The 18,371-nt window shown below is 34.7% G+C and overlaps 3 protein-coding genes across 6 annotated transcripts; 1 reads left to right on the top strand and 2 right to left on the bottom strand.

Annotated features, from left to right (window-relative positions):
- Window positions 1-2,228: 2,228 nt before the first annotated feature.
- LOC123867859 lies at window positions 2,229-3,842 on the bottom strand. The gene is made up of 2 exons (XM_045910161.1): window positions 3,650-3,842; window positions 2,229-3,562 (listed from the first exon to the last, which is right to left on the bottom strand). Exons 1-2 carry the CDS (start codon window positions 3,771-3,773, stop codon window positions 2,445-2,447), a joined length of 1,242 nt encoding a protein of 413 aa, XP_045766117.1. The 5' UTR covers window positions 3,774-3,842; the 3' UTR covers window positions 2,229-2,444.
- Window positions 3,842-12,691, top strand: LOC123867827. Of its 3 annotated transcripts, none has more exons than XM_045910111.1 (9): window positions 3,842-4,019; window positions 4,741-4,899; window positions 6,321-6,417; window positions 7,430-7,559; window positions 8,606-8,690; window positions 9,003-9,177; window positions 9,894-10,082; window positions 10,739-11,513; window positions 11,587-12,691. In XM_045910111.1, the coding sequence occupies exons 1-9, from the start codon at window positions 3,912-3,914 to the stop codon at window positions 12,689-12,691; spliced, it is 2,823 nt and encodes a 940-aa protein (XP_045766067.1). In that variant the 5' UTR covers window positions 3,842-3,911. The 3 variants fall into 3 exon arrangements, with proteins under 3 accessions (XP_045766067.1, XP_045766066.1, XP_045766068.1); XM_045910110.1 differs by having other exon boundaries at window positions 8,985-9,177; XM_045910112.1 differs by lacking the exon at window positions 3,842-4,019 and having other exon boundaries at window positions 4,813-4,899; window positions 6,291-6,417; window positions 8,985-9,177.
- A 37-nt stretch (window positions 12,692-12,728) lies between these two features.
- On the bottom strand, window positions 12,729-18,194 carry LOC123867831 (cell wall protein PRY3-like). 2 transcript variants are annotated; one of them, XM_045910117.1, is made up of 9 exons: window positions 17,802-18,194; window positions 17,182-17,337; window positions 16,718-16,811; window positions 16,399-16,531; window positions 15,294-15,387; window positions 14,462-14,630; window positions 13,506-14,054; window positions 13,105-13,434; window positions 12,729-13,033 (listed from the first exon to the last, which is right to left on the bottom strand). In XM_045910117.1, exons 1-9 carry the CDS (start codon window positions 17,946-17,948, stop codon window positions 12,729-12,731), a joined length of 1,977 nt encoding a protein of 658 aa, XP_045766073.1. In that variant the 5' UTR covers window positions 17,949-18,194. The 2 variants fall into 2 exon arrangements, with proteins under 2 accessions (XP_045766073.1, XP_045766074.1); XM_045910118.1 differs by having other exon boundaries at window positions 12,926-13,434; window positions 17,802-18,192.
- Window positions 18,195-18,371: the final 177 nt, after the last annotated feature.

Here is an 18,371-nt window from a genome sequence, read left to right as displayed (position 1 = left end):
GATTGGCAGAGTTCGCGCACCTTTGAAAGCATTATGAAAAACTCCCAGAGATGCAGGTTTCCTCACGATATTTTCCTTCGCCATTAAAGCGCATAAGTTGCGTTGCGCCAGATGATTTTTTCCACACACATGCAATGGAATCAACTCCCATCGGCAGTGTTCCCACAAGATTATAACATAGGGTTATTCAAGGGACGGACCAACAAATTCCTGAAAGGCCGGCAAAGCTACTCTGTTGCTATCAAAATAGCTTGTTATATACGTATTAAAAAAAACTGCACTGATAATTATATCTTCAAGTTCGTTTTACGTGTTAAAGCATAGACACACATCGATGATAGACACACTTCCGCATTTATTTGAAACTAGCTTATGTCCGTGACGTCGTCCTCGTGGAATACACAAATTTCATAGCCTCTTCAGTCTCAAGTCTACCTCATAACAGCTATCTGCATGCCAAATTTTAGCTCTATCCGTCCAGAAGTTTGAGCTGCCTGTGCATTGATAGATCAGTCAGTCAGTTAGCTTTTATATATTTAGATAAGTAAGGATTACTTTAAAAAAGTAAATGTTGCGTTTAATAGTTCTACCACTAGTGCTTCATATTTCGTTGGGCTAACGACAGCCTACAACTTTACTCATATTGTGACCCTACTCCAGTAAGTAAGTACCTACCTACCTACTTCTCGAAGTCAAAACGTAGATTAATGAGGGCTAACTAACCAAAACCGTTTTTCACTTAATATTAGGCCTTGAGCGAATGTCGCTTAACGAGGGTAAACAATTTTAATTTAATTGCCTTGTAGGTGCTCATTCATAGGAGCGTAATTTTCCATTAGATTTGATACACAAACCCGGTCAGTGCTTAATTGAGATTGCTTGGTATATAAGCGTAAACTGTGGCATAATTTTCAAGAGCCATTTCTGTAACAAGGGGCCAAAGTGATACTTTGTTCCTCGAGGGCGTTACTTTGAATCCCGAGCGCAGCGAGACCCGAGAGCAACCGCCGAGAACGAAAACGCAAAAATTTCAATTCAACGTTTAAAAATAATCTAACAGTTGGAATGTATCTAGATTTAGAAATTTCTGTTGGGATCAGACTTGAATGCTAGTTAATTTCTTTTTTTTAACCCCCGACCCAAAAAGAGGGGTGTTATAAGTTTGACGTGTGTATCTGTGTATCTGTGTGTCTGTGTATCTGTGTATCTGTCTGTGGCATCATAGCTCCTAAACTAATAAACTGATTTTAATTTAGTTTTTTTGTTTGAAAGGTGGCTTGATCGAGAGTGTTCTTAGCTAAAATCCAAGAAAATCGGTTCAGCCGTTTGAAAGTTATCAGCTCTTTTCTAGTTACTGTAACGTTCACTTGTCGGGGGTGTTATAAATTCTTAATTTACACTTGTATTTTATTTTTATAAGCAATAGTAGGTGCCTTGAGGTGAATTTAGCGTAGTGTGCTCAAAACATATATCTTAGTAGATAGACTTATCAATTTTTTACCAATCATTTTTTTACTTGAAATATTTTTTTCAATATAGGTAATAGGCCAAGCGTGGCATAAAAGAGAGATTTGATATCTTAAAAGGATTTCTCCAAAATAGCGCAAAAAGTAAATCTGAGGCACATCCGTCTGGCGTTGATGTAAAACTAATTTATTATATTTCCAAATATTTTGTACTAGTTGACCCTGGCTCCGCACGGGGAGCCTGTCTATTCCATAGACAAAATATGGGAATGAATGTGTAATACATATTAGAATCCTCGTGAAATGATCCGAATAAAGTTCATATAGTCACTCAGAGAGCGATGTAGAGTAGAGAACTATGCTTGGAATCATTTTTGATATTCAAATCATCAGTAGGACCGATCCCAATCAGTAGGATCCCACTATATGTAGGTATATACTTAGTACTAATTCGGTTGGATCCAAACACTAAACTAGACTGACAGCTATCCTTGTCTGCAGGGAATATTATGAAAAGGTTGACACTAATATTACCTGTCGGTAAGTCCTGTCTGTTCGGTTTAGTTCAGAAAGTGTACAAACGAATTAGCCTAAAAAGCCATTGATAAAATATAACGCGTAGGGCACTTCGTAAATTTTCTTCACGAGCAGACCTATCGCAGAGATATTTTATGACAGAGAATTTTCTCCCTCATTAATTTTGACTATCAATAGCATTATTTTAAAAAATAAAGTGCAAACATAAACTTGACATTTTAATATATTTATTGTAGGTGTAGCTATCTAGTGTAAACTATAAGTACATGATTAATCTTCGAGCTATATATTTTATTTAAATAATATAATATGTTCTTAAGCAAGACAAGACGCGACCCCTCAAGCTATAGTATTATTACAATTTATACGTGGATATTATTATACTTTGATAAAAAATACTTTTACTTTGATAGCAATAAAAACCCAAAATTATATTTGATTTTAAAACTGATACATAATAAGTGATATTAACATCGGTATATAAATAATCAAATTTTGAGTTTTAAATTTAAAAGATGATAATGAACAGTAGCAATCTTTTATTACAGCATCACTATAGTAGACTTTCAAATCTTCTACGACATCTTCTACGAATTTATCTCTATCTATAACTTGCAAATAGCCATCATTAAATTTGTCTGCCTCTAACATTGGTTTTTCTTCTTTAAAATCTACAAAATGTACCTTCGGTATTTTCGTTTTTCCTTTCTCGTGTTTATTTTTCGGATACTTTGCATTTTTTGGGTTCTCTTCATCTGAATATTGGTTTTCTAAATATTCATTTTCATCGTCTTTATTGTCATCGTCTTCCAAATATAAATCAAAATATTTGTGCTTTGGTAATTTCAATTCATTAATTACATCAGGATGGTAATAAGCAATTGAAGAATCTGTTGGAGCTCCTAGAAACAATGTTGAATATATATAATAAGGATAGTATGTAAAAGGCATTACGTTTCTTGTACATTGAGAAATTGCAGCAATATAGTTTTCGGTCTGAGTACATATTTTCTTTGTATGGTCCGAGCATCGAAAACTGCATGTTGTACTTGGATTAGTTTTCATACAAGTACAGTGACGTCTAGTAGATTGATGATTGTTTGATTTTTCCAAAATATGATGAACAGGCATTGTATCAAAACTTCTCACACCAAGAACTTTGCTATGTATACTATCATTTAATTTACTGTCACCATCTTTATTGTATTCATCCATTTTAGGTGAAGATAAGTTCCTTTGATCATTGGTTATATAAACTTTATTTAAATTTGCCTTTTTATGTTCATCCTTTGACTGAGATAAAGATTTTCCAATAGGCCATCGCTGTTTCAACTCTAGTGTCGGTGTTGCTATACTATTTTTAAAAGTTATGAAAAATGGTGACACGTTAGTTTCATTCTTTTCATACAGCTGCTGTTTTATGGAAAACATTTCATTGGACAACATATTCTCGAATATGTTCGACTTTAAATTTGGTGCTTCACTTGGACTTTGAATAATATGTAAGACAGATTTATGTTTCGACATAACTGATCCACTTTCTGTCACAATTTCAGAATCTAAAATAGAACTAAGTTATTTATATCAATTACACGCTATTTAGCTTTAATTTATTATATCCACTAGAGACTCATAAAATACTATACCATTGCAACTAGAATTAATTTCATTTTCATTTATAGCTTCATTTTTATCATTTCCACTAAAACCATTGATTCCTGAAACATAATACAAAAAAGAAGAAACTATAATATAAAAAATAAATAACATAACCACTATTTCTTATTCCATCCATTTTAACTTTTGCGATCGTTAATTATGCGTCAGATGCCGAATGATCGAATGGGCCATGCTATTTTCATTTTATAACTGTCATTATAAACAATTTATTTTAAATGCAAATTTATTATGCTTAAGATCAAATTTTTAGTTTCAGTCATATATTTTTCAAACATATTCGTTTGTGCAACAAAATACTGTGAAATATGTCCAGAACACACGCTATGCAAATATAAAGTAAGTTTAGCTAACTACGATCGATCCATCAAACTCGTAGTCTCCCTAAAGTTATGACGGAAAATATGGAAAGCGAATCCGGATTCCGGTATCTAAATATAGATACTGAAATTCCGTCTATATGCAAAGTGGCAACAGTACCTAGCTGTAGGTACCGACCCGACATTAATTATTGTCAGTTATGATGTAACACGCAGATCGATAAATTAGTAGGTATTTCATGTATCAATGTAAGATAATACCTAATACTTATTTGAATCTTTTTTGCATGGAGATGGAAATATCCGGATTCGGAACAGATACTTAGGTAGAATACGCATTTCCAAAATCGGTAGCTATCGTTAATCACGTAAAGTGCTTGATGCCTACCTTTAGAGATATTTAACAAGTGTAAATTAAAAATTTATAACACCCCCGACAAGCGAAGGTTACAGTAATAACTAGAAAAGAGTTGATAACTTTCAAACGGCTGAACCGATTTTCTTGGATTATAGCTAAGAACACTTTCGATCAAGCCACCTTTCAAACAAAAAAAAAACTAAATTAAAATCAGTTCATTAGTTTAGGAGCTACGATGCCACAGACAGATACACAGATACACACGTCAAACTTATAACACCCCTCTTTTTTGGTCGGGGGTTAAAAAGGGATCTATACTTACTCGTAGCCACAGACATTGATCATATGTATTTTGTAGGTAATTTATAAAAAATATGCACAGGTACCGGGGCCAAGTCCACAGTGTGTCGGATATGATCCAAATGCATTACTTTCAGAAGATGATAGAAATTCTATTCTTGATAAAATAAATGAGCGGAGAAACTTTATTGCAATTGGACATTCAAGATTCTTTCCAACAGCTGCTAATATGAACAAGCTTGTAAGTTTTTACGTTAGACATTATTCATGGACAGCACAGTACCTACAAGAGTAACTATTATATCAACTTTCATAATTATAGGTCAACTTTCATATCAAAAGTTTAAAATAAGGACTAAAATCTTTCTAAAATCGAATTTTTGACATGACATTTGACACATAAAGTTAAAATGGCTTGTCAGAACTCATTTTTTATGCATTATACGGTTTTTCCATTTTGTCCTCCAACCTAGTAATCATTTTAAAGTTCGAAATCGATCCAAGCTCAGACATAGTGATCTAGAAATTAAGTAGGATTTCAAATTTCCATGAATATTGACCATTATCTATTGAGATAATCACATAAACCGTTCTCTTTGATCCCGTCTAAAGTTTTTAGCGGCTATCGGATCGATAAGGACTTTTGACATTTTATTATTTCTACATAGAATACCTAAGAATACTGACTTTACTGACTTTTCCCTTCGTTAACACTAATATTTTTAATCCCCTATTGGATTGGATCAATAATGAGTAGGTAACATAAGTCCCCAAAGTTATTATGATGCACCAAGTAATTAGATGCCATTAAACTCTCATATGTAATATTTTAAACGTTATTACACTTTTTTTTGTGTACATTGAACAATTATTTTTAATACAGTTGCTCAAAAAGTGGCGTATTGCAGGGACGTATAGCGTTCGGGATGTGGGTTATTACATACTCGTGCTTTTTCTTTACCTTTCCCGCACTCGTGCTTTTTCTTTCCCAACTGTCAAAATATTAAAAAGAAAAACCAACCATGAAGTTTTTACTAAAAAAAATCATAGAAGTTTTATGATTCATGCAAATACGTATTTCTAATAAGAAGCTACTAATTTGTTTCAATATCAGATTTAATGATTTGATTGAATGAGTTTGGTTAGGTTTCATTTCATTTCATCTCATTAAATTTCATTTTCATTTCATATCAATAAAAAACTTCTACTGAAGACTTGGCTGTATGGGCATAGTTCCCTTTGCCTACCAGAATGGGTGAAGAAAAAAAAAACTCTGCGTATATTCTACGGTTGGCGCCATTTTTCAGAAATTTTCTTTGCGAGTTTAGTTGTTGGTTGCCTAAAATGAGTAATTTCGACCCTAGTTTTTTGTATCTATTAACAATAAAGTTGTTTTAAATTAAATTAAATTAAGTTAGTTGAGTTTATTGTGTTTTTATTATTTTATTAAATTGCTTCATTTTTTCGCAACTGTATTAAAAATAGTCGTTCAGTACACGTGCGGAACCGTCATTGCAACTCGTTCCGACTGTCAACCCTCGCCTTCAGCTACGCCGCGGCTCGGGTAGACATTTGTCGGAACTCTTTGCAATGACAGCCTTTCCGCACTTGTAATGAAATATACTATTTTAGGGGCAGTAAAGAATTTATTTATTTAATTAGATGTGGTCTGAAGAACTCGCTACATTTGCTCAACGATGGGTCGACCAATGCGACCAATATCTCAGACCTGACAGAAAAGACAAATGCCGCGATTTGGGTAAGTAAAATAAAAATAGTCAGACTGGCAATTTAATTTTTGTGAAAATGTTTTTACCTACACTTACATTTCTAATTTTTTTTAAATACATTACATTTAATTACATACACCGGCAGGATTCGAACCTGCGTCTCCTGGGATCGCGCCCGACGACGTCTTGGCCGCTAGGTCACATCAGTGCCATGAGATATGTACTACTTATGTTCACAGTACTGAAGCGACTTTTAATGCCATCTAGTAACGACACTTTGCAGTTATCGAAACTACTTTCAAAGGCCCAAATTATTCAATGCAGCACTTCATTAAAAAAAATTTGACATCAACCACAAACCGATTTGCATATTATAAAGGTAACCTGTGCCAGTAAAGGCCGTACCTGTGACACGTGCGTAGTGACGCGCGTAAACCCCTAACACACCGGGTTACGGATACGTCCACGCTTTACGCAAGCGGTGTGTGATGTTTCATAGAGTTCCATACATTACAACGCAATGGTACGCGCTACGTCTACGCTTACGCAACGCTTACACAGCCTGTGTAAATGAGCTATAAGACGGAGCCAGGAATTTACCTATCTACTTATAGTTTTGACTTTTGTTATAGAAACTCTCTGAGATACCTACCCATTCAGTTGCCTTAATCTCTCAACCACTGCTGAACATAGGTATTTGGAAGGTGTTTCCACAATGCACTGTCTTGATGTCGTCATGTCCACACAGGAGATATAAGAATATTGCTCCTTTTTGATGCAGAGTCGCCACTTCTGCACCTAGAGACATAAACCTCCATCAGTGACCTGACCTATTTCCAAATGCTAATTCCACTTTGCAACATTTTGATCTATATATCGGTTACTGTGATTCTTCTACGGGTCTCTGCAGATTTCGGATTTGATCATACTTTATCGACTCGCTTCCTGACTGATTATAAATCCTTCCAGACAGATCATGTCGGACTTTTTTATTGGAAATCCTTCCTCCTATCTGTAGCCTACTTATTTAATGAATTTCAGATTTTGCAGAGGTGGGACAATGTATCGCGACAGTAACAGGTTCATCATCTCGTTACAATGTCAAAAGTCTCGTGGAAATGTGGTTTATGGAATCCATGGACTACACTGGCAGCGTCACATATTATAACCAGTACGCACCTACCTACCTACCTACTTAGAAAATCACTTCTCTGTTTATTATTTGGCTCTTTATTTATACTACCAAATCGTGCAAAAACTAAAAAGCGATTTGGGTAATATATTCCCAGTCCGAAAATTAGAACAGTTTTTAAGTTTGATTTACATAAAAATATGTTTTATTCAGATTTAAGAACCACTCTATTTGATAACTTAGCAAGGGACCTGAATAGTGAGATCTAAGTAATAACTAATTATAACTAATTAGGTACCACCTACCTACTTATATCCTTTCTAATACGCACGTGGGAAGCTGAGGCAGCAAATTAATAAGAATTTACTGCATTATTCATTATAACTCTAATTGCGTAATAAGAAAATCTTTTTCATTTTTAGGGTTAAAACGGAACCCTTATAGGATCGCTTTGTTGTCTGTCTGTCTGTCCGTCCGTCCGTCGTGTCTGTCAAGAAAACCTATCGGGTACTTCCCGTTAATAGCTAGAATCTTGAAAGGCAGGTAAGTAGGTATTATAGCACAAGTAAAGGAATAAATCTAAAAATCGTGAATTTATGCTACATCATTTAAAAAAAATGTGTTTAAATTTTCAAAATAAGAAAACTACCAGTAGGGTATCATATTATGAAAGGGATTTACCTGTACATTCTAAAACAGATTTTTATTTATTTTCATGCATAATAGTTTTTGATTTATCGTGCAAAATGTCGAAAAAAATACACGTTTACGGAACCCTCGGTGCGCGAGTCCGACTCGCTCTTGGCCGGTTTTTAATCATAGTTTAGTAGCCCAGAGAAAAAATAGAGCAAAGCTGCAGTATCTCTGCGTGGGACCTAGGTAGGTACATATTAATTATCTTTTCAATTTAGATACCTAATATAATATAATAATAGATATAATTATTATATTAATACCTGTCCAGTGTCTAGTATATTATGAGAAAGGTATTAACTAGGTATTAATAAATATAACAAAATATGATAGTATTTTTAGACATCAAAAAACACCATTTAGCACCATTATCTAGCTTTCTTACGTTCCAGGTCTCGAGACCACAAGACTAATTACTTTACGCAATTAATTTGGGCTGATACAGATAAAGTAGGTTGTGGCAAAGCGAAATTTTTTGTGAGTATATTAATTTGAGGAGCTGGTGAACAAAACGGTGTAATTACACTTCTGATCAAAATACTTTTGTTTCACTGAATACATATCTGAACTAATTTCCAAACAAAATGGCCTAAAACTATGCTAAAATTGAATCTAAAGTTCGTGATTTCGATCAAAACGGTACAATCACAATGAAGTTTCAACGCTCTCATTCAACTTTTTGCTCCTCTTGTAATTTTGTTTTCATGCAATTACACCGTTTTGTTTGCCAGCCCCATTAATAGGTACGTATGCACTACGTAATAATGATAGCTTGTTAAAATATTTCAGGTGAAAAATGTCAAACCTGTTATAGTCGACAGACTTGTTTGCAATTTTGCACCGAGGGGCAATATACATGGAAAACCCATCTATACTATAGGATACGCTGCTACCCAGTGTGGCAGTGGAATGGAACGCGACACAACTTTTCCTGGATTATGTAGTCGTCGGCTGAAACCTAAAGGTAAAGTCTGGTACAAGGTGCTGCTATTCATATGCATTGGTCGTACGAGTAATCTAATATACCTACCTATTATCTTTGTCCATGCGATCGGTTTCACTTCATCTACAAGCATTTCATCCCGCGAATAAATCGCGCATTAGGTGCATGTTGTTGCATACAATTACCTTTTACGGCAGCGAAATTCGCGGTCCAGACCTCATATTTTTAGCCCGCAACTAAACTGACACCTTAGCCAGTGTGGTATATTTACATAGACTTATTAATATATATATATATATATATTTATTTAGTGTGATTGAAGAAAATGCAACGATTTGGATGAATTTGTTTTGACTCAGCTAGGGTCGCGTAAGCAGATTAGCAGGCAGGTTGCATCGCCTGTTTGTTTCCGCCTTTAATTAAGGTCGATTCCAAGACCGCTGGCAAGTCGCAGCGACTGGCGACAGCGATAAGCGGCCGTGTCGCCAACCACAAGCGACACTGCTGGTTCCTATATATTTTCTATGACTGTGTATGAAGATGTTAGGTAGTACTCCACCGAATTGGAAATTATCATTATAAATATAGTTACCCATACTCTCTGACTAGAATACAATCTAGGTGCGATGTAGTAAATTTATTCTTGCCCGTATCGCCCGAAAGAAATGCGACAGATTAGTAACAGCGAAAGATTTTAAAAGGAAATAGGTATATAATGATCCCGTATTTACTTTCAGGTACTTTGCCTCCTTTGAACCCTTCAGCTACTAGCACAAGCTTTCTAAGGATTCGTAATTTGTTTAACAATGATTCAGCAAGACAAGAGATTGATCCTATTTATAGCAATATAAATCAAACGAAAAAAGACTTACAAATAACAACGGAAAATCATAGTTATGTCTTACATTTTGTAAATAATTCCTACGGTTGGTAATAGTTTAATATCTTAATTATTTTTATTTTTAATTCCGTGTATTATTATTATCCTGGATTAAAATATCCTATGACCGTCTCCAAAATATCTCTTTGCCAAATTTTGTCAAGATTGGTTCAGAGATCGATCCGTGAAAAGTGAAAGTATAATAAGTTTCTTTATATTATAATTTTAATGTCAGTACATCTGTTAGCGATCGTGCACTTCTGAATGATTTGAGCGATCGAAATTTTATTCCCACCATCATTTCAAGTACCTACCTACTCTACGAAGAAGGGTTCCACTGCGAAGCCGTGGCAATTCAACTAGTAAAACAATGATATTAGGTACATTATTATATTATTTTAAAAAGGAGTAGAGTTACTTACATAGGCATCTAAAGTGAAGTCTTTAAAACTACCGCATTTGGGTCATGTTTGTTGACTATAGCTATTATCTACTCTCGTTCGTTTTGTATCTTCCTCGTAAGCGAAATTGGATCATAGGTGCCTTTTAATATGAATGTAGAATATCATGTAGTAGGAATATAAATTAATAACAGCTTAAATGCTTAGTTATTAAAATAGCTCAAGTTATGTTTTACACTATGTTTTCCTTACGTAGTAGGTGCCAATTTATATTTCTCAAATCTCAATATATCGATTGCAGATGCTGTCAAACGCAGTTACCCCTTTAAAAATGAAGAGATCTGGAATAATCACCGACTTAATAACTCAACATATTACTATGGAGATTATTTTCAAAAGCGTGATAAGGGCCATTCTAGAGTTTATCATGGTCACGATCACAGAAATGAATTTGATTATTTACACCCCGAAACTGTAAATCAAAATGCGCGAAGATACGATTATCCGACAACTTCTAACATGGAACAAGATTACAGAAAACATAATATCGATCAGCATTGTACTCGTAAGTCAGAAAGGAAGCTTACCGTCTTTGAAACATCAGGATTTTTGCCCTGCAAACAAAAAATTAACAAATGTACGAGAGGCCAAAAGAGCAATAATTGCCGCCAGAATAATGATTGTCAAATGACAACACACAGATGTGAAAAGCAAGTTCAAACTACGACGCATCCAAATTCACGTGAATTTTGCGAATGTACTCCACTTTCGACTGCTTATCATCCGAACTCCAATCAGTGTGCACACACTACCAGTTTCGAATGTGTTAACGTAAATTGTGCAACTAAACCCTGTGCGCACATGCTAAGAACTCTTAGAGATGAAGAATTAGAAAAGCCAATTGATTTTCAATATTACGATGCTTTGTCATATATTGCTCAGCATAGCACAAGCAGATCAATTTTAAGAGACTCGCACATTACACGTGATATTCTTTCAGATGAAAATCCTTTTTCACCAATTAGTAAACATATGAAAAGGTTAAACAGGCGAAAACAACGTAATCGAAATCACAGGCAGGTAAATTATTAACTATTTAATATTTTTTAATGATTTAATGATACGTTTTTAATAAATAAGTTATTTTAGTGAAAGAAAAAGAAGAGCAGCAGAAGAACAAGAAAACTTTAAGCCATTTTGGCAAATGGATGAATACGTAAACCAAAATCAACCACAGTTAAAATCCATGAGATATACCACATTATCGAATAAAAAAAATGCAAAAAATATAAGAACGAGAAAACGACCTAAAACTACCATGAAAACTGAACCCATAACAGTGACGCATAAAGAACGGATAAATAATGGTAAGCGAATTACTGAAAAATATTTATCATTTGATGAACTTATGCATCTGAGGAAAAATACACCAGAGGATTTAGGTGGTCGACGTTATTATGACGAAAAAGAAGTTTTAAGAGCATCCAATACGTCAACAACCGTTAGTGAAACAACTACAACTGAAAGTACATCAACAACAGAAGAAACACCACAGTACTCTTTTAACACACCATATATCCGTATGAAATACTGTACTCGTAAATTAACTTGTACTTGGACTGCTGCATCGTTAACCGATAGTGCGGGTAGTATTATTCCGGGAGGAGGTGGAAATGCGATTGGTGGTTCTCGGACCCCTCCTGGCTATGTAGAAGGATGTACACGCACTTCTACGTGTACTCGTGATTATATGCACAGAAATAAGATGGCAACGTTACCTATTGAAACAACAAGCCCTGAACCTGAACCCGGTGATGATGAAGACTATTGTGAACGTCGTTCCCTGAACAGACGTTCCAACAGTAATACGAAACAAGGCAACCAAACAAATTACTTTTTTAACAATGTATCCAATCTAAACAAATCTTTATTTGAAGCTTTCAACAATTGCATTTGTTACGATAGAAATTTCAGAAGTAAAAGACAAGATTATATTCATAATGATTCAATATCAAGATATACGAATCTAGTAAAAAGAGAAAGTAAAAATCACATCAAATACGAAACTGGTTTATTATCATACAGCGATTTGTACTATTACGTAGTAAGGAAAATAATTGAGATGTGGCAAATTGCAAAAAGTTCATATTTTCATGAGAAATGTCTTTGTAATGGTGTTCGCAAAATATTACGCTCTAATTTGTTCTTAATTTTTTCAATGGTTTTAATATTATATTTTCCTAGATTTTTATAAACACTTGTCAATTTTTAGCAAAGTATAAGTATTTATTTTAAAATAGAAAGTGCGTACCTAAAAGTACAATAAAATAATAATAACAGAAAAATGTTTTTTCCATGGAATTTACTATGGTAGAACCACAGTGAAATTTTTCGTTCAGTCGTAAACTTCGTATGTCAGCCGCTAGCTTTTTCAACAAATCGCTATATTTTATGAAAATATTATGATGATTATCTTCTTCCATCGCACAATCGTGTAATCTCCTCTTAATCCGTTTAATTTTCTGATTATTATAATTAGAACAGTTACTTAAATCAAAATTATGATGACTTTTTTCTATTTTAACATTAAAAGTCACTGAAATTATTTAACAAAGTTTAAATATTATTATAATAATGTTTTGCCATATATTTAAAAAATAATTGTACCGTTGTTGTTATTCAAAACAAGTGGATCACTAATTATTCCACTTTCTGTCACAAGGTCCAGTTCAAGAATTTCTTCTAAAAAATCTTTTGTTTCTCTATTTTTCTTTAAATCATCAATTTCTAATGATATTTCTGATATATGTGAGTTTTCTAAATCATCATAAATTTCTGTGCTTTCGGGTTGTTTTTCTTCATCCTCTGGGAAAAAGTAATGACCAGTGAATTCGGTATTTTCCTGGATTTCAGCAAGCTCCGCTTGTATTTTAATAGGGCTGACATTGGGAGCAATTTGTGAATGTAGACTTGTACTTTCAGTAGTAGAGAATTTATCTGAAAGCAATATTTTGGTTTACAGTATTTTATTAATTTGACTAAATATTTGTTATATTTCAAGAACATACCACTGTGTCTGAAGATAACGGCTTCTACTAAATCAGCGAGTAGAGTTGAGTTTATATTCTCTTCGTGTGTTGATTTACTTATTGTAGTTGTTACTTTTTTACTATAAAGTTGATTAATAATGGCAGCCACAGTTATGTCAGTAAAACTAGGATCTGGAGTTGAGGCATTAGAAGCTGATATTAATAAATCTTTTAATGACTGATCACTGTTCAATTTGTTTTTCAATAACTCTATAAACTCGTCAACTGCCAAGACATCTTTGCATGACATAGTTGTTGGTTTTAAATTGGATGGATGAATCGATGTAACATCAAATAAATGAGATAATATATCAAAATTAGTGTCGTTATCAGCGATCAAATCTGGCGTTGTTATATTTCGATTCTCATTTAAGTTATAATTTTCTGTTATTTCAGTACTCTTGGCTTCCTTAGTTAGTACTTTAGCGAAGTTATTAAAATTAACTCGATTAGAAATATTATTTTTATATTCTTTGGTTAATTGAATGTTATCATTATGCTTCGTAACGGTTGTATGCAGATATGAAGCTAAAATAAAAGAAAGTGGAATACAATTTATTTTGATGACAGTGCAGTACTCATTGGACTTCTATCAACAGTGTTAAATGATATAAATCCATTCAAGATGATTGTAGATAATATTTCTGATTGCTACTCTAATGCCACGGATACAATCTGCAAATAGTGAACAATAATAAAATATATACAAAACAGAATGTTTGAAATATTAACTATTTCTACTGGAAATCAGAAAATTAACAAAAAACTCGAAAGTTAGGATACTATACCTACTTCTGTGTTTGAGTGCAATGATACGAAACCAATAGTACAATCGAAGAAGCAAGTACAAATTGAAAACATCTAAAATACTTTTACCTCCAACAAGCACTAGGTAGATTCAAAATCTACTGAAATAAAGTATTTGGATAGCTTACAGCATAAATATTTGTATTCTGAATCGCAATGACCACCGTAAGGGCATCGGGAGCAGGGCACGCCGTCATTGTAAACAGCTTGTCCTATGATGTTACCACTTGGTGCAAAGTTACAAATTAATCTATATACGGTCCTATTTGTCTTCTCGTTTGAATCCATGTTTATTTCCTAAAAAATCAGTAGGTGCAAATCAGTTAGTTATTTATTTAAGACACTTATTGCACACAAGTCAAGTCGATGATATACTAAAAGTGTTTTAAATGTCGAGCTCCTAATCGGGGTCTTACTTTTCGAAGTTAGCAAATAAGTTATGCAAAAGACAAAATACTTTTAGCAGCAGTAATCAGCAATTTTGCAACTGCATCAATCTGTAAATCTGTATCACATTTCGGAAGCACCGAAATCGCGTGTCCTAGCGTGTTGTGGTCTCCACATAGGTACCTATTCACACTAAATGACGAAAGATCGCACGGCTATCACGCATTGTATTTAATTTTTTTTGATATAAATATATATAAAAAATACTTTATACTTTGATGTAAGATTTTTTACACCTTTATTACCTGTCATCTCCCAAAGCCACTATGATCCAAACGTCATAGTCGCTGATAGTTCGCTCCTTGTGTTGGAGACAATACGCAGAGAAACTTTCGGCTTTTATAAAATAACGAAGGTCTGGCACACGCTGGCTCTTAATCCAACACTTTCATTGGCGAAATGCTCGTCGGAAGTTTTGTGAGGCCTCGTGACTCGTGCAGTTTTCGACGACGATGCGACACGTCGATCGCGTCGCAGTTTTTCGGCCCTAATTAGTACTTATTGAAATTTTACCTTAAATTTGACACCTCCACAGCCAACCTGTGAAGATTCCGCCCATATTAGCTGTGTAAAATAATCCAAATGCGGCAAAGGAGTCAATGACGATCTAGAAGAAATATAAATGTGTATAAAAATAATCTTATGCAGCTGAGAGAATATAAAAATAGATTATTATTATTCACGTCCATCATGTTCGGTTTCATTGGAATTCCATTTTATATCGCTTTTCAATGTCAAGGGCGCGGTAACGGAATTGCGTCAGTTTTTTGTTTAATAGGCATAATAGGTATGTATAATGTATGTATATGTATCTAATAGATACTTACAACAGCGTGTGAATTATCTACAATCATGGCTAGTTACCACACTACCGGCAAAGCTGTGCTGCCAAGCGATTCGCATTCCAATACAATGTTACGTGGAAACCAATAGAACCCTCATTAGACCATTACCACGACCAGGTTAGCCCGCTACAAGTAACTATTACCTGTCTACTCTGTACCGTAACTCTCAAAGACTTCATCATCACTTGTCAGTTGTCACCAAGTGAGATCACAATCAAGGGCTATCTTATCATAAAATAGAGTAAATTACTGACTACTTTCGCGAGATTGTCGCCCGCATAACTACACGCGTATCATCATGAAGATGAATTAATTATTATTAAACAAACACCTAATGTTTAGCCTCGATAGCTCAACGGTTGAGGAGCGGACTGCATTCCGAAAGGTCAGCGGTTCCCACCCCACCCGTTGCACTATTGTCGTACCCACTCCTGGCACAAGCTTAATTGGAGGGGAAATGGGGGTATTAGTCATGATTAGCATGGCTAATATTCTTTTTTTTTTAAAATAAATGTTACCCACCTTGCTATGCCTGAACTTACTTCCACCCATATGTAAATAGGACCATAACTAATTGGTACATAAAATAATAATGAGGGGTTTATCAAGCCACCTTTCAAACAAAAAAAAAACTAAATTAAAATCGGTTCATTAGTTTAGGAGCTACGATGCCACAGACAGATACACAGATACACACATACACACGTCAAACTCATAATACCCCTCTTTTTGGGTTGGGGGTTAAAAAATCAGTAGGTAGCGATTTTACTTACGGTGTATATCGAGGCAAGTAGGTCGCATTAATGTTGAGCAATTCCATGTACCACAAATCTACAAGCGTTGGGGCCGTTAGTCCAGGCGCTTCGCCATAGATCGTGCCGATGGCTTGACCCACGGAAGTGTTATCTGCGTATTTCAGATTTCTGCTTATTTCAGCTTTGAGTATCAGTTTTACGTTACTTAGGTATTACTTAGGTAGCAATCACACACAAAACAAAAACATCAAATTCAAGTTAAAATGAAATAGGTACTCGTAAGTACCTATCTACTTAACTAGGCACTTAAATAGTCTTGGTACTCTATACTACTTACCCAAATCGTGACACCAATCAGTTAGACGAGAGACATCGCTCATACACTGATCTGCCAACCTTTGCGCAAAGACTTCTAATTCGTCGCTCCATTCCTGTTCGAACGATATTATTCTATACTTATTCTTAGTAAGTATTTACGACTAACTAATAAAAATCTGAAACCAAGACGTGGTACAGAGCAAGATAGGCACGACGGAAACTTTTTCAACAGTGCTTCTAGAACTATTTAATGTATTAAAGGAAATGTAGGAATGAAAGCGCTCCCAGTCATGGCCGTAGCCAGGAATTGGTTTATATGACTCCTACGAGTAGGTATAAACTATAGTTGAAAGAATAACTAGTTACATAAGTAAGTTATTGTTTTCTCTGCACAATTTAATTACCCAGTAGGTAGGAACCAACTCTTAGTTCTTAGAAAACAAAACAAAAACGTACGGAAACTTAATGAAAATATTATTTTACCAATTTTAGCATATTCTCTGCAGGGGGCAATGAACGAATCTCGCCTGACGCAACTTTATTTCTTCGATTGTTTATTCTGTCTAAGACATTCTGTTTTTCCTTTCTGTTACTGATTAATTTTCCATAGTTTAAACAGTCGCCTGCGGGACTTGGAGACTACGAGTATAAGAGGGTTTTTTTTTATTCCATATCGTACGGTAAGTGCTGTAGCCTCAGGAGGGTGAGCTCAGCTACAGGGTTCTGTCATAAGTCACCATACCATACTACAACGCACCACACACGTACACGATGATGAGTATTCAGCAAACATTCAGACTTGAAATCAAAGTAAACATGTGGCAACGCTGTCGTACTGCATACACTCTGGCTGGGCGATGTTGCAGTTACATAGACAGGCACATCTGCTGAGGGACTGCAATAGCTAGCTATGGAGAAACTCACAGCACGTGAGTTTCTCCATAGCTCATACATTTTTCTAGCGTTGGGAAATGCCTTTACGCATCCCTCCCGAGAGACGGCCCTAACGCCCTCCTATAGGTACATTTCATGCCTCCCTTTACAAAAATAACTCCTTTCTACCCTCAATAAATTAGTGTCACTTAAAATAGGTGAAACCAGACCTGAAATTTACACATTATGTGTTGCTTGGAGTTATTACAGAATCCCAAACTACAATACTTATTCATTATTTCACATTGAGAGAAATTTATCCAGCACCAAAGTATACATGAAATAAATGCTACAAATATTTTATTAATCATTAACATTTATCTAACAAAATGTTTCAAATAAAGTTCCAGGGATCAAAATATGTTTTCAGTTAGTGACGATATTCTAGTTGGTTAAGATTTCGGGATTTTGGCCACAATTTGGTCTACTTACTCAAAAATGCCTCTTTGTCTGAAAAAAGTGATTACATGCAAAACAAAATTAAACGATTCACATGCGATTTAGAGCAATTAATATTCAGAGCAAGCAAAGAATTTCTGTTCTCGGTTTTCGAATATTCCTCGATTTCAGATAATAGCTAGTCGAATCGAGTTTGTACTGAGTCTGTAAAATCCTTGTAAAATCGATTTGACGACGATACGAGTGTTGTTGTTATAGTGTTGTTTTGCACATCTCTATTTATCATAAATCATAGACTGAGACTGTTTTATGCTGCATCTACACGGCACAAGTACTTAATG

Source organism: Maniola jurtina, chromosome 8, assembly GCF_905333055.1.
Source record: "Maniola jurtina chromosome 8, ilManJurt1.1, whole genome shotgun sequence".
NCBI classification, from domain to species: Eukaryota; Metazoa; Arthropoda; class Insecta; order Lepidoptera; family Nymphalidae; genus Maniola; species Maniola jurtina.
Note: the sequence above shows the minus strand (reverse complement) of the source record. Positions and strands in the feature narration are given on the sequence as shown.

Excerpts from the sequence above, each read along its gene's own strand:
- LOC123867859 (XM_045910161.1), bottom strand. The coding sequence starts at position 3,773 with ATGTTATTTATTTTTTATATTATAGTTTCTTCTTTTTTGTATTATGTT. Across the intron at positions 3,563-3,649 it reads AATTAATTCTAGTTGCAATG|ATTCTGAAATTGTGACAGAA; the intron begins GTATAGTATTTT and ends GTTCTATTTTAG.
- LOC123867827 (XM_045910110.1), top strand. The coding sequence starts at position 3,912 with ATGCTTAAGATCAAATTTTTAGTTTCAGTCATATATTTTTCAAACATA. Across the intron at positions 7,560-8,605 it reads AGCGTCACATATTATAACCA|GTCTCGAGACCACAAGACTA; the intron begins GTACGCACCTAC and ends CTTACGTTCCAG. Across the intron at positions 9,178-9,893 it reads TCGTCGGCTGAAACCTAAAG|GTACTTTGCCTCCTTTGAAC; the intron begins GTAAAGTCTGGT and ends ATTTACTTTCAG.
- LOC123867831 (XM_045910117.1), bottom strand. The coding sequence starts at position 17,948 with ATGTTAATGATTAATAAAATATTTGTAGCATTTATTTCATGTATACTT. Across the intron at positions 14,055-14,461 it reads AGAATACAAATATTTATGCT|CTTCATATCTGCATACAACC; the intron begins GTAAGCTATCCA and ends CTTTTATTTTAG. Across the intron at positions 13,034-13,104 it reads TGTTTTGAATAACAACAACG|TGACTTTTAATGTTAAAATA; the intron begins GTACAATTATTT and ends AAATAATTTCAG.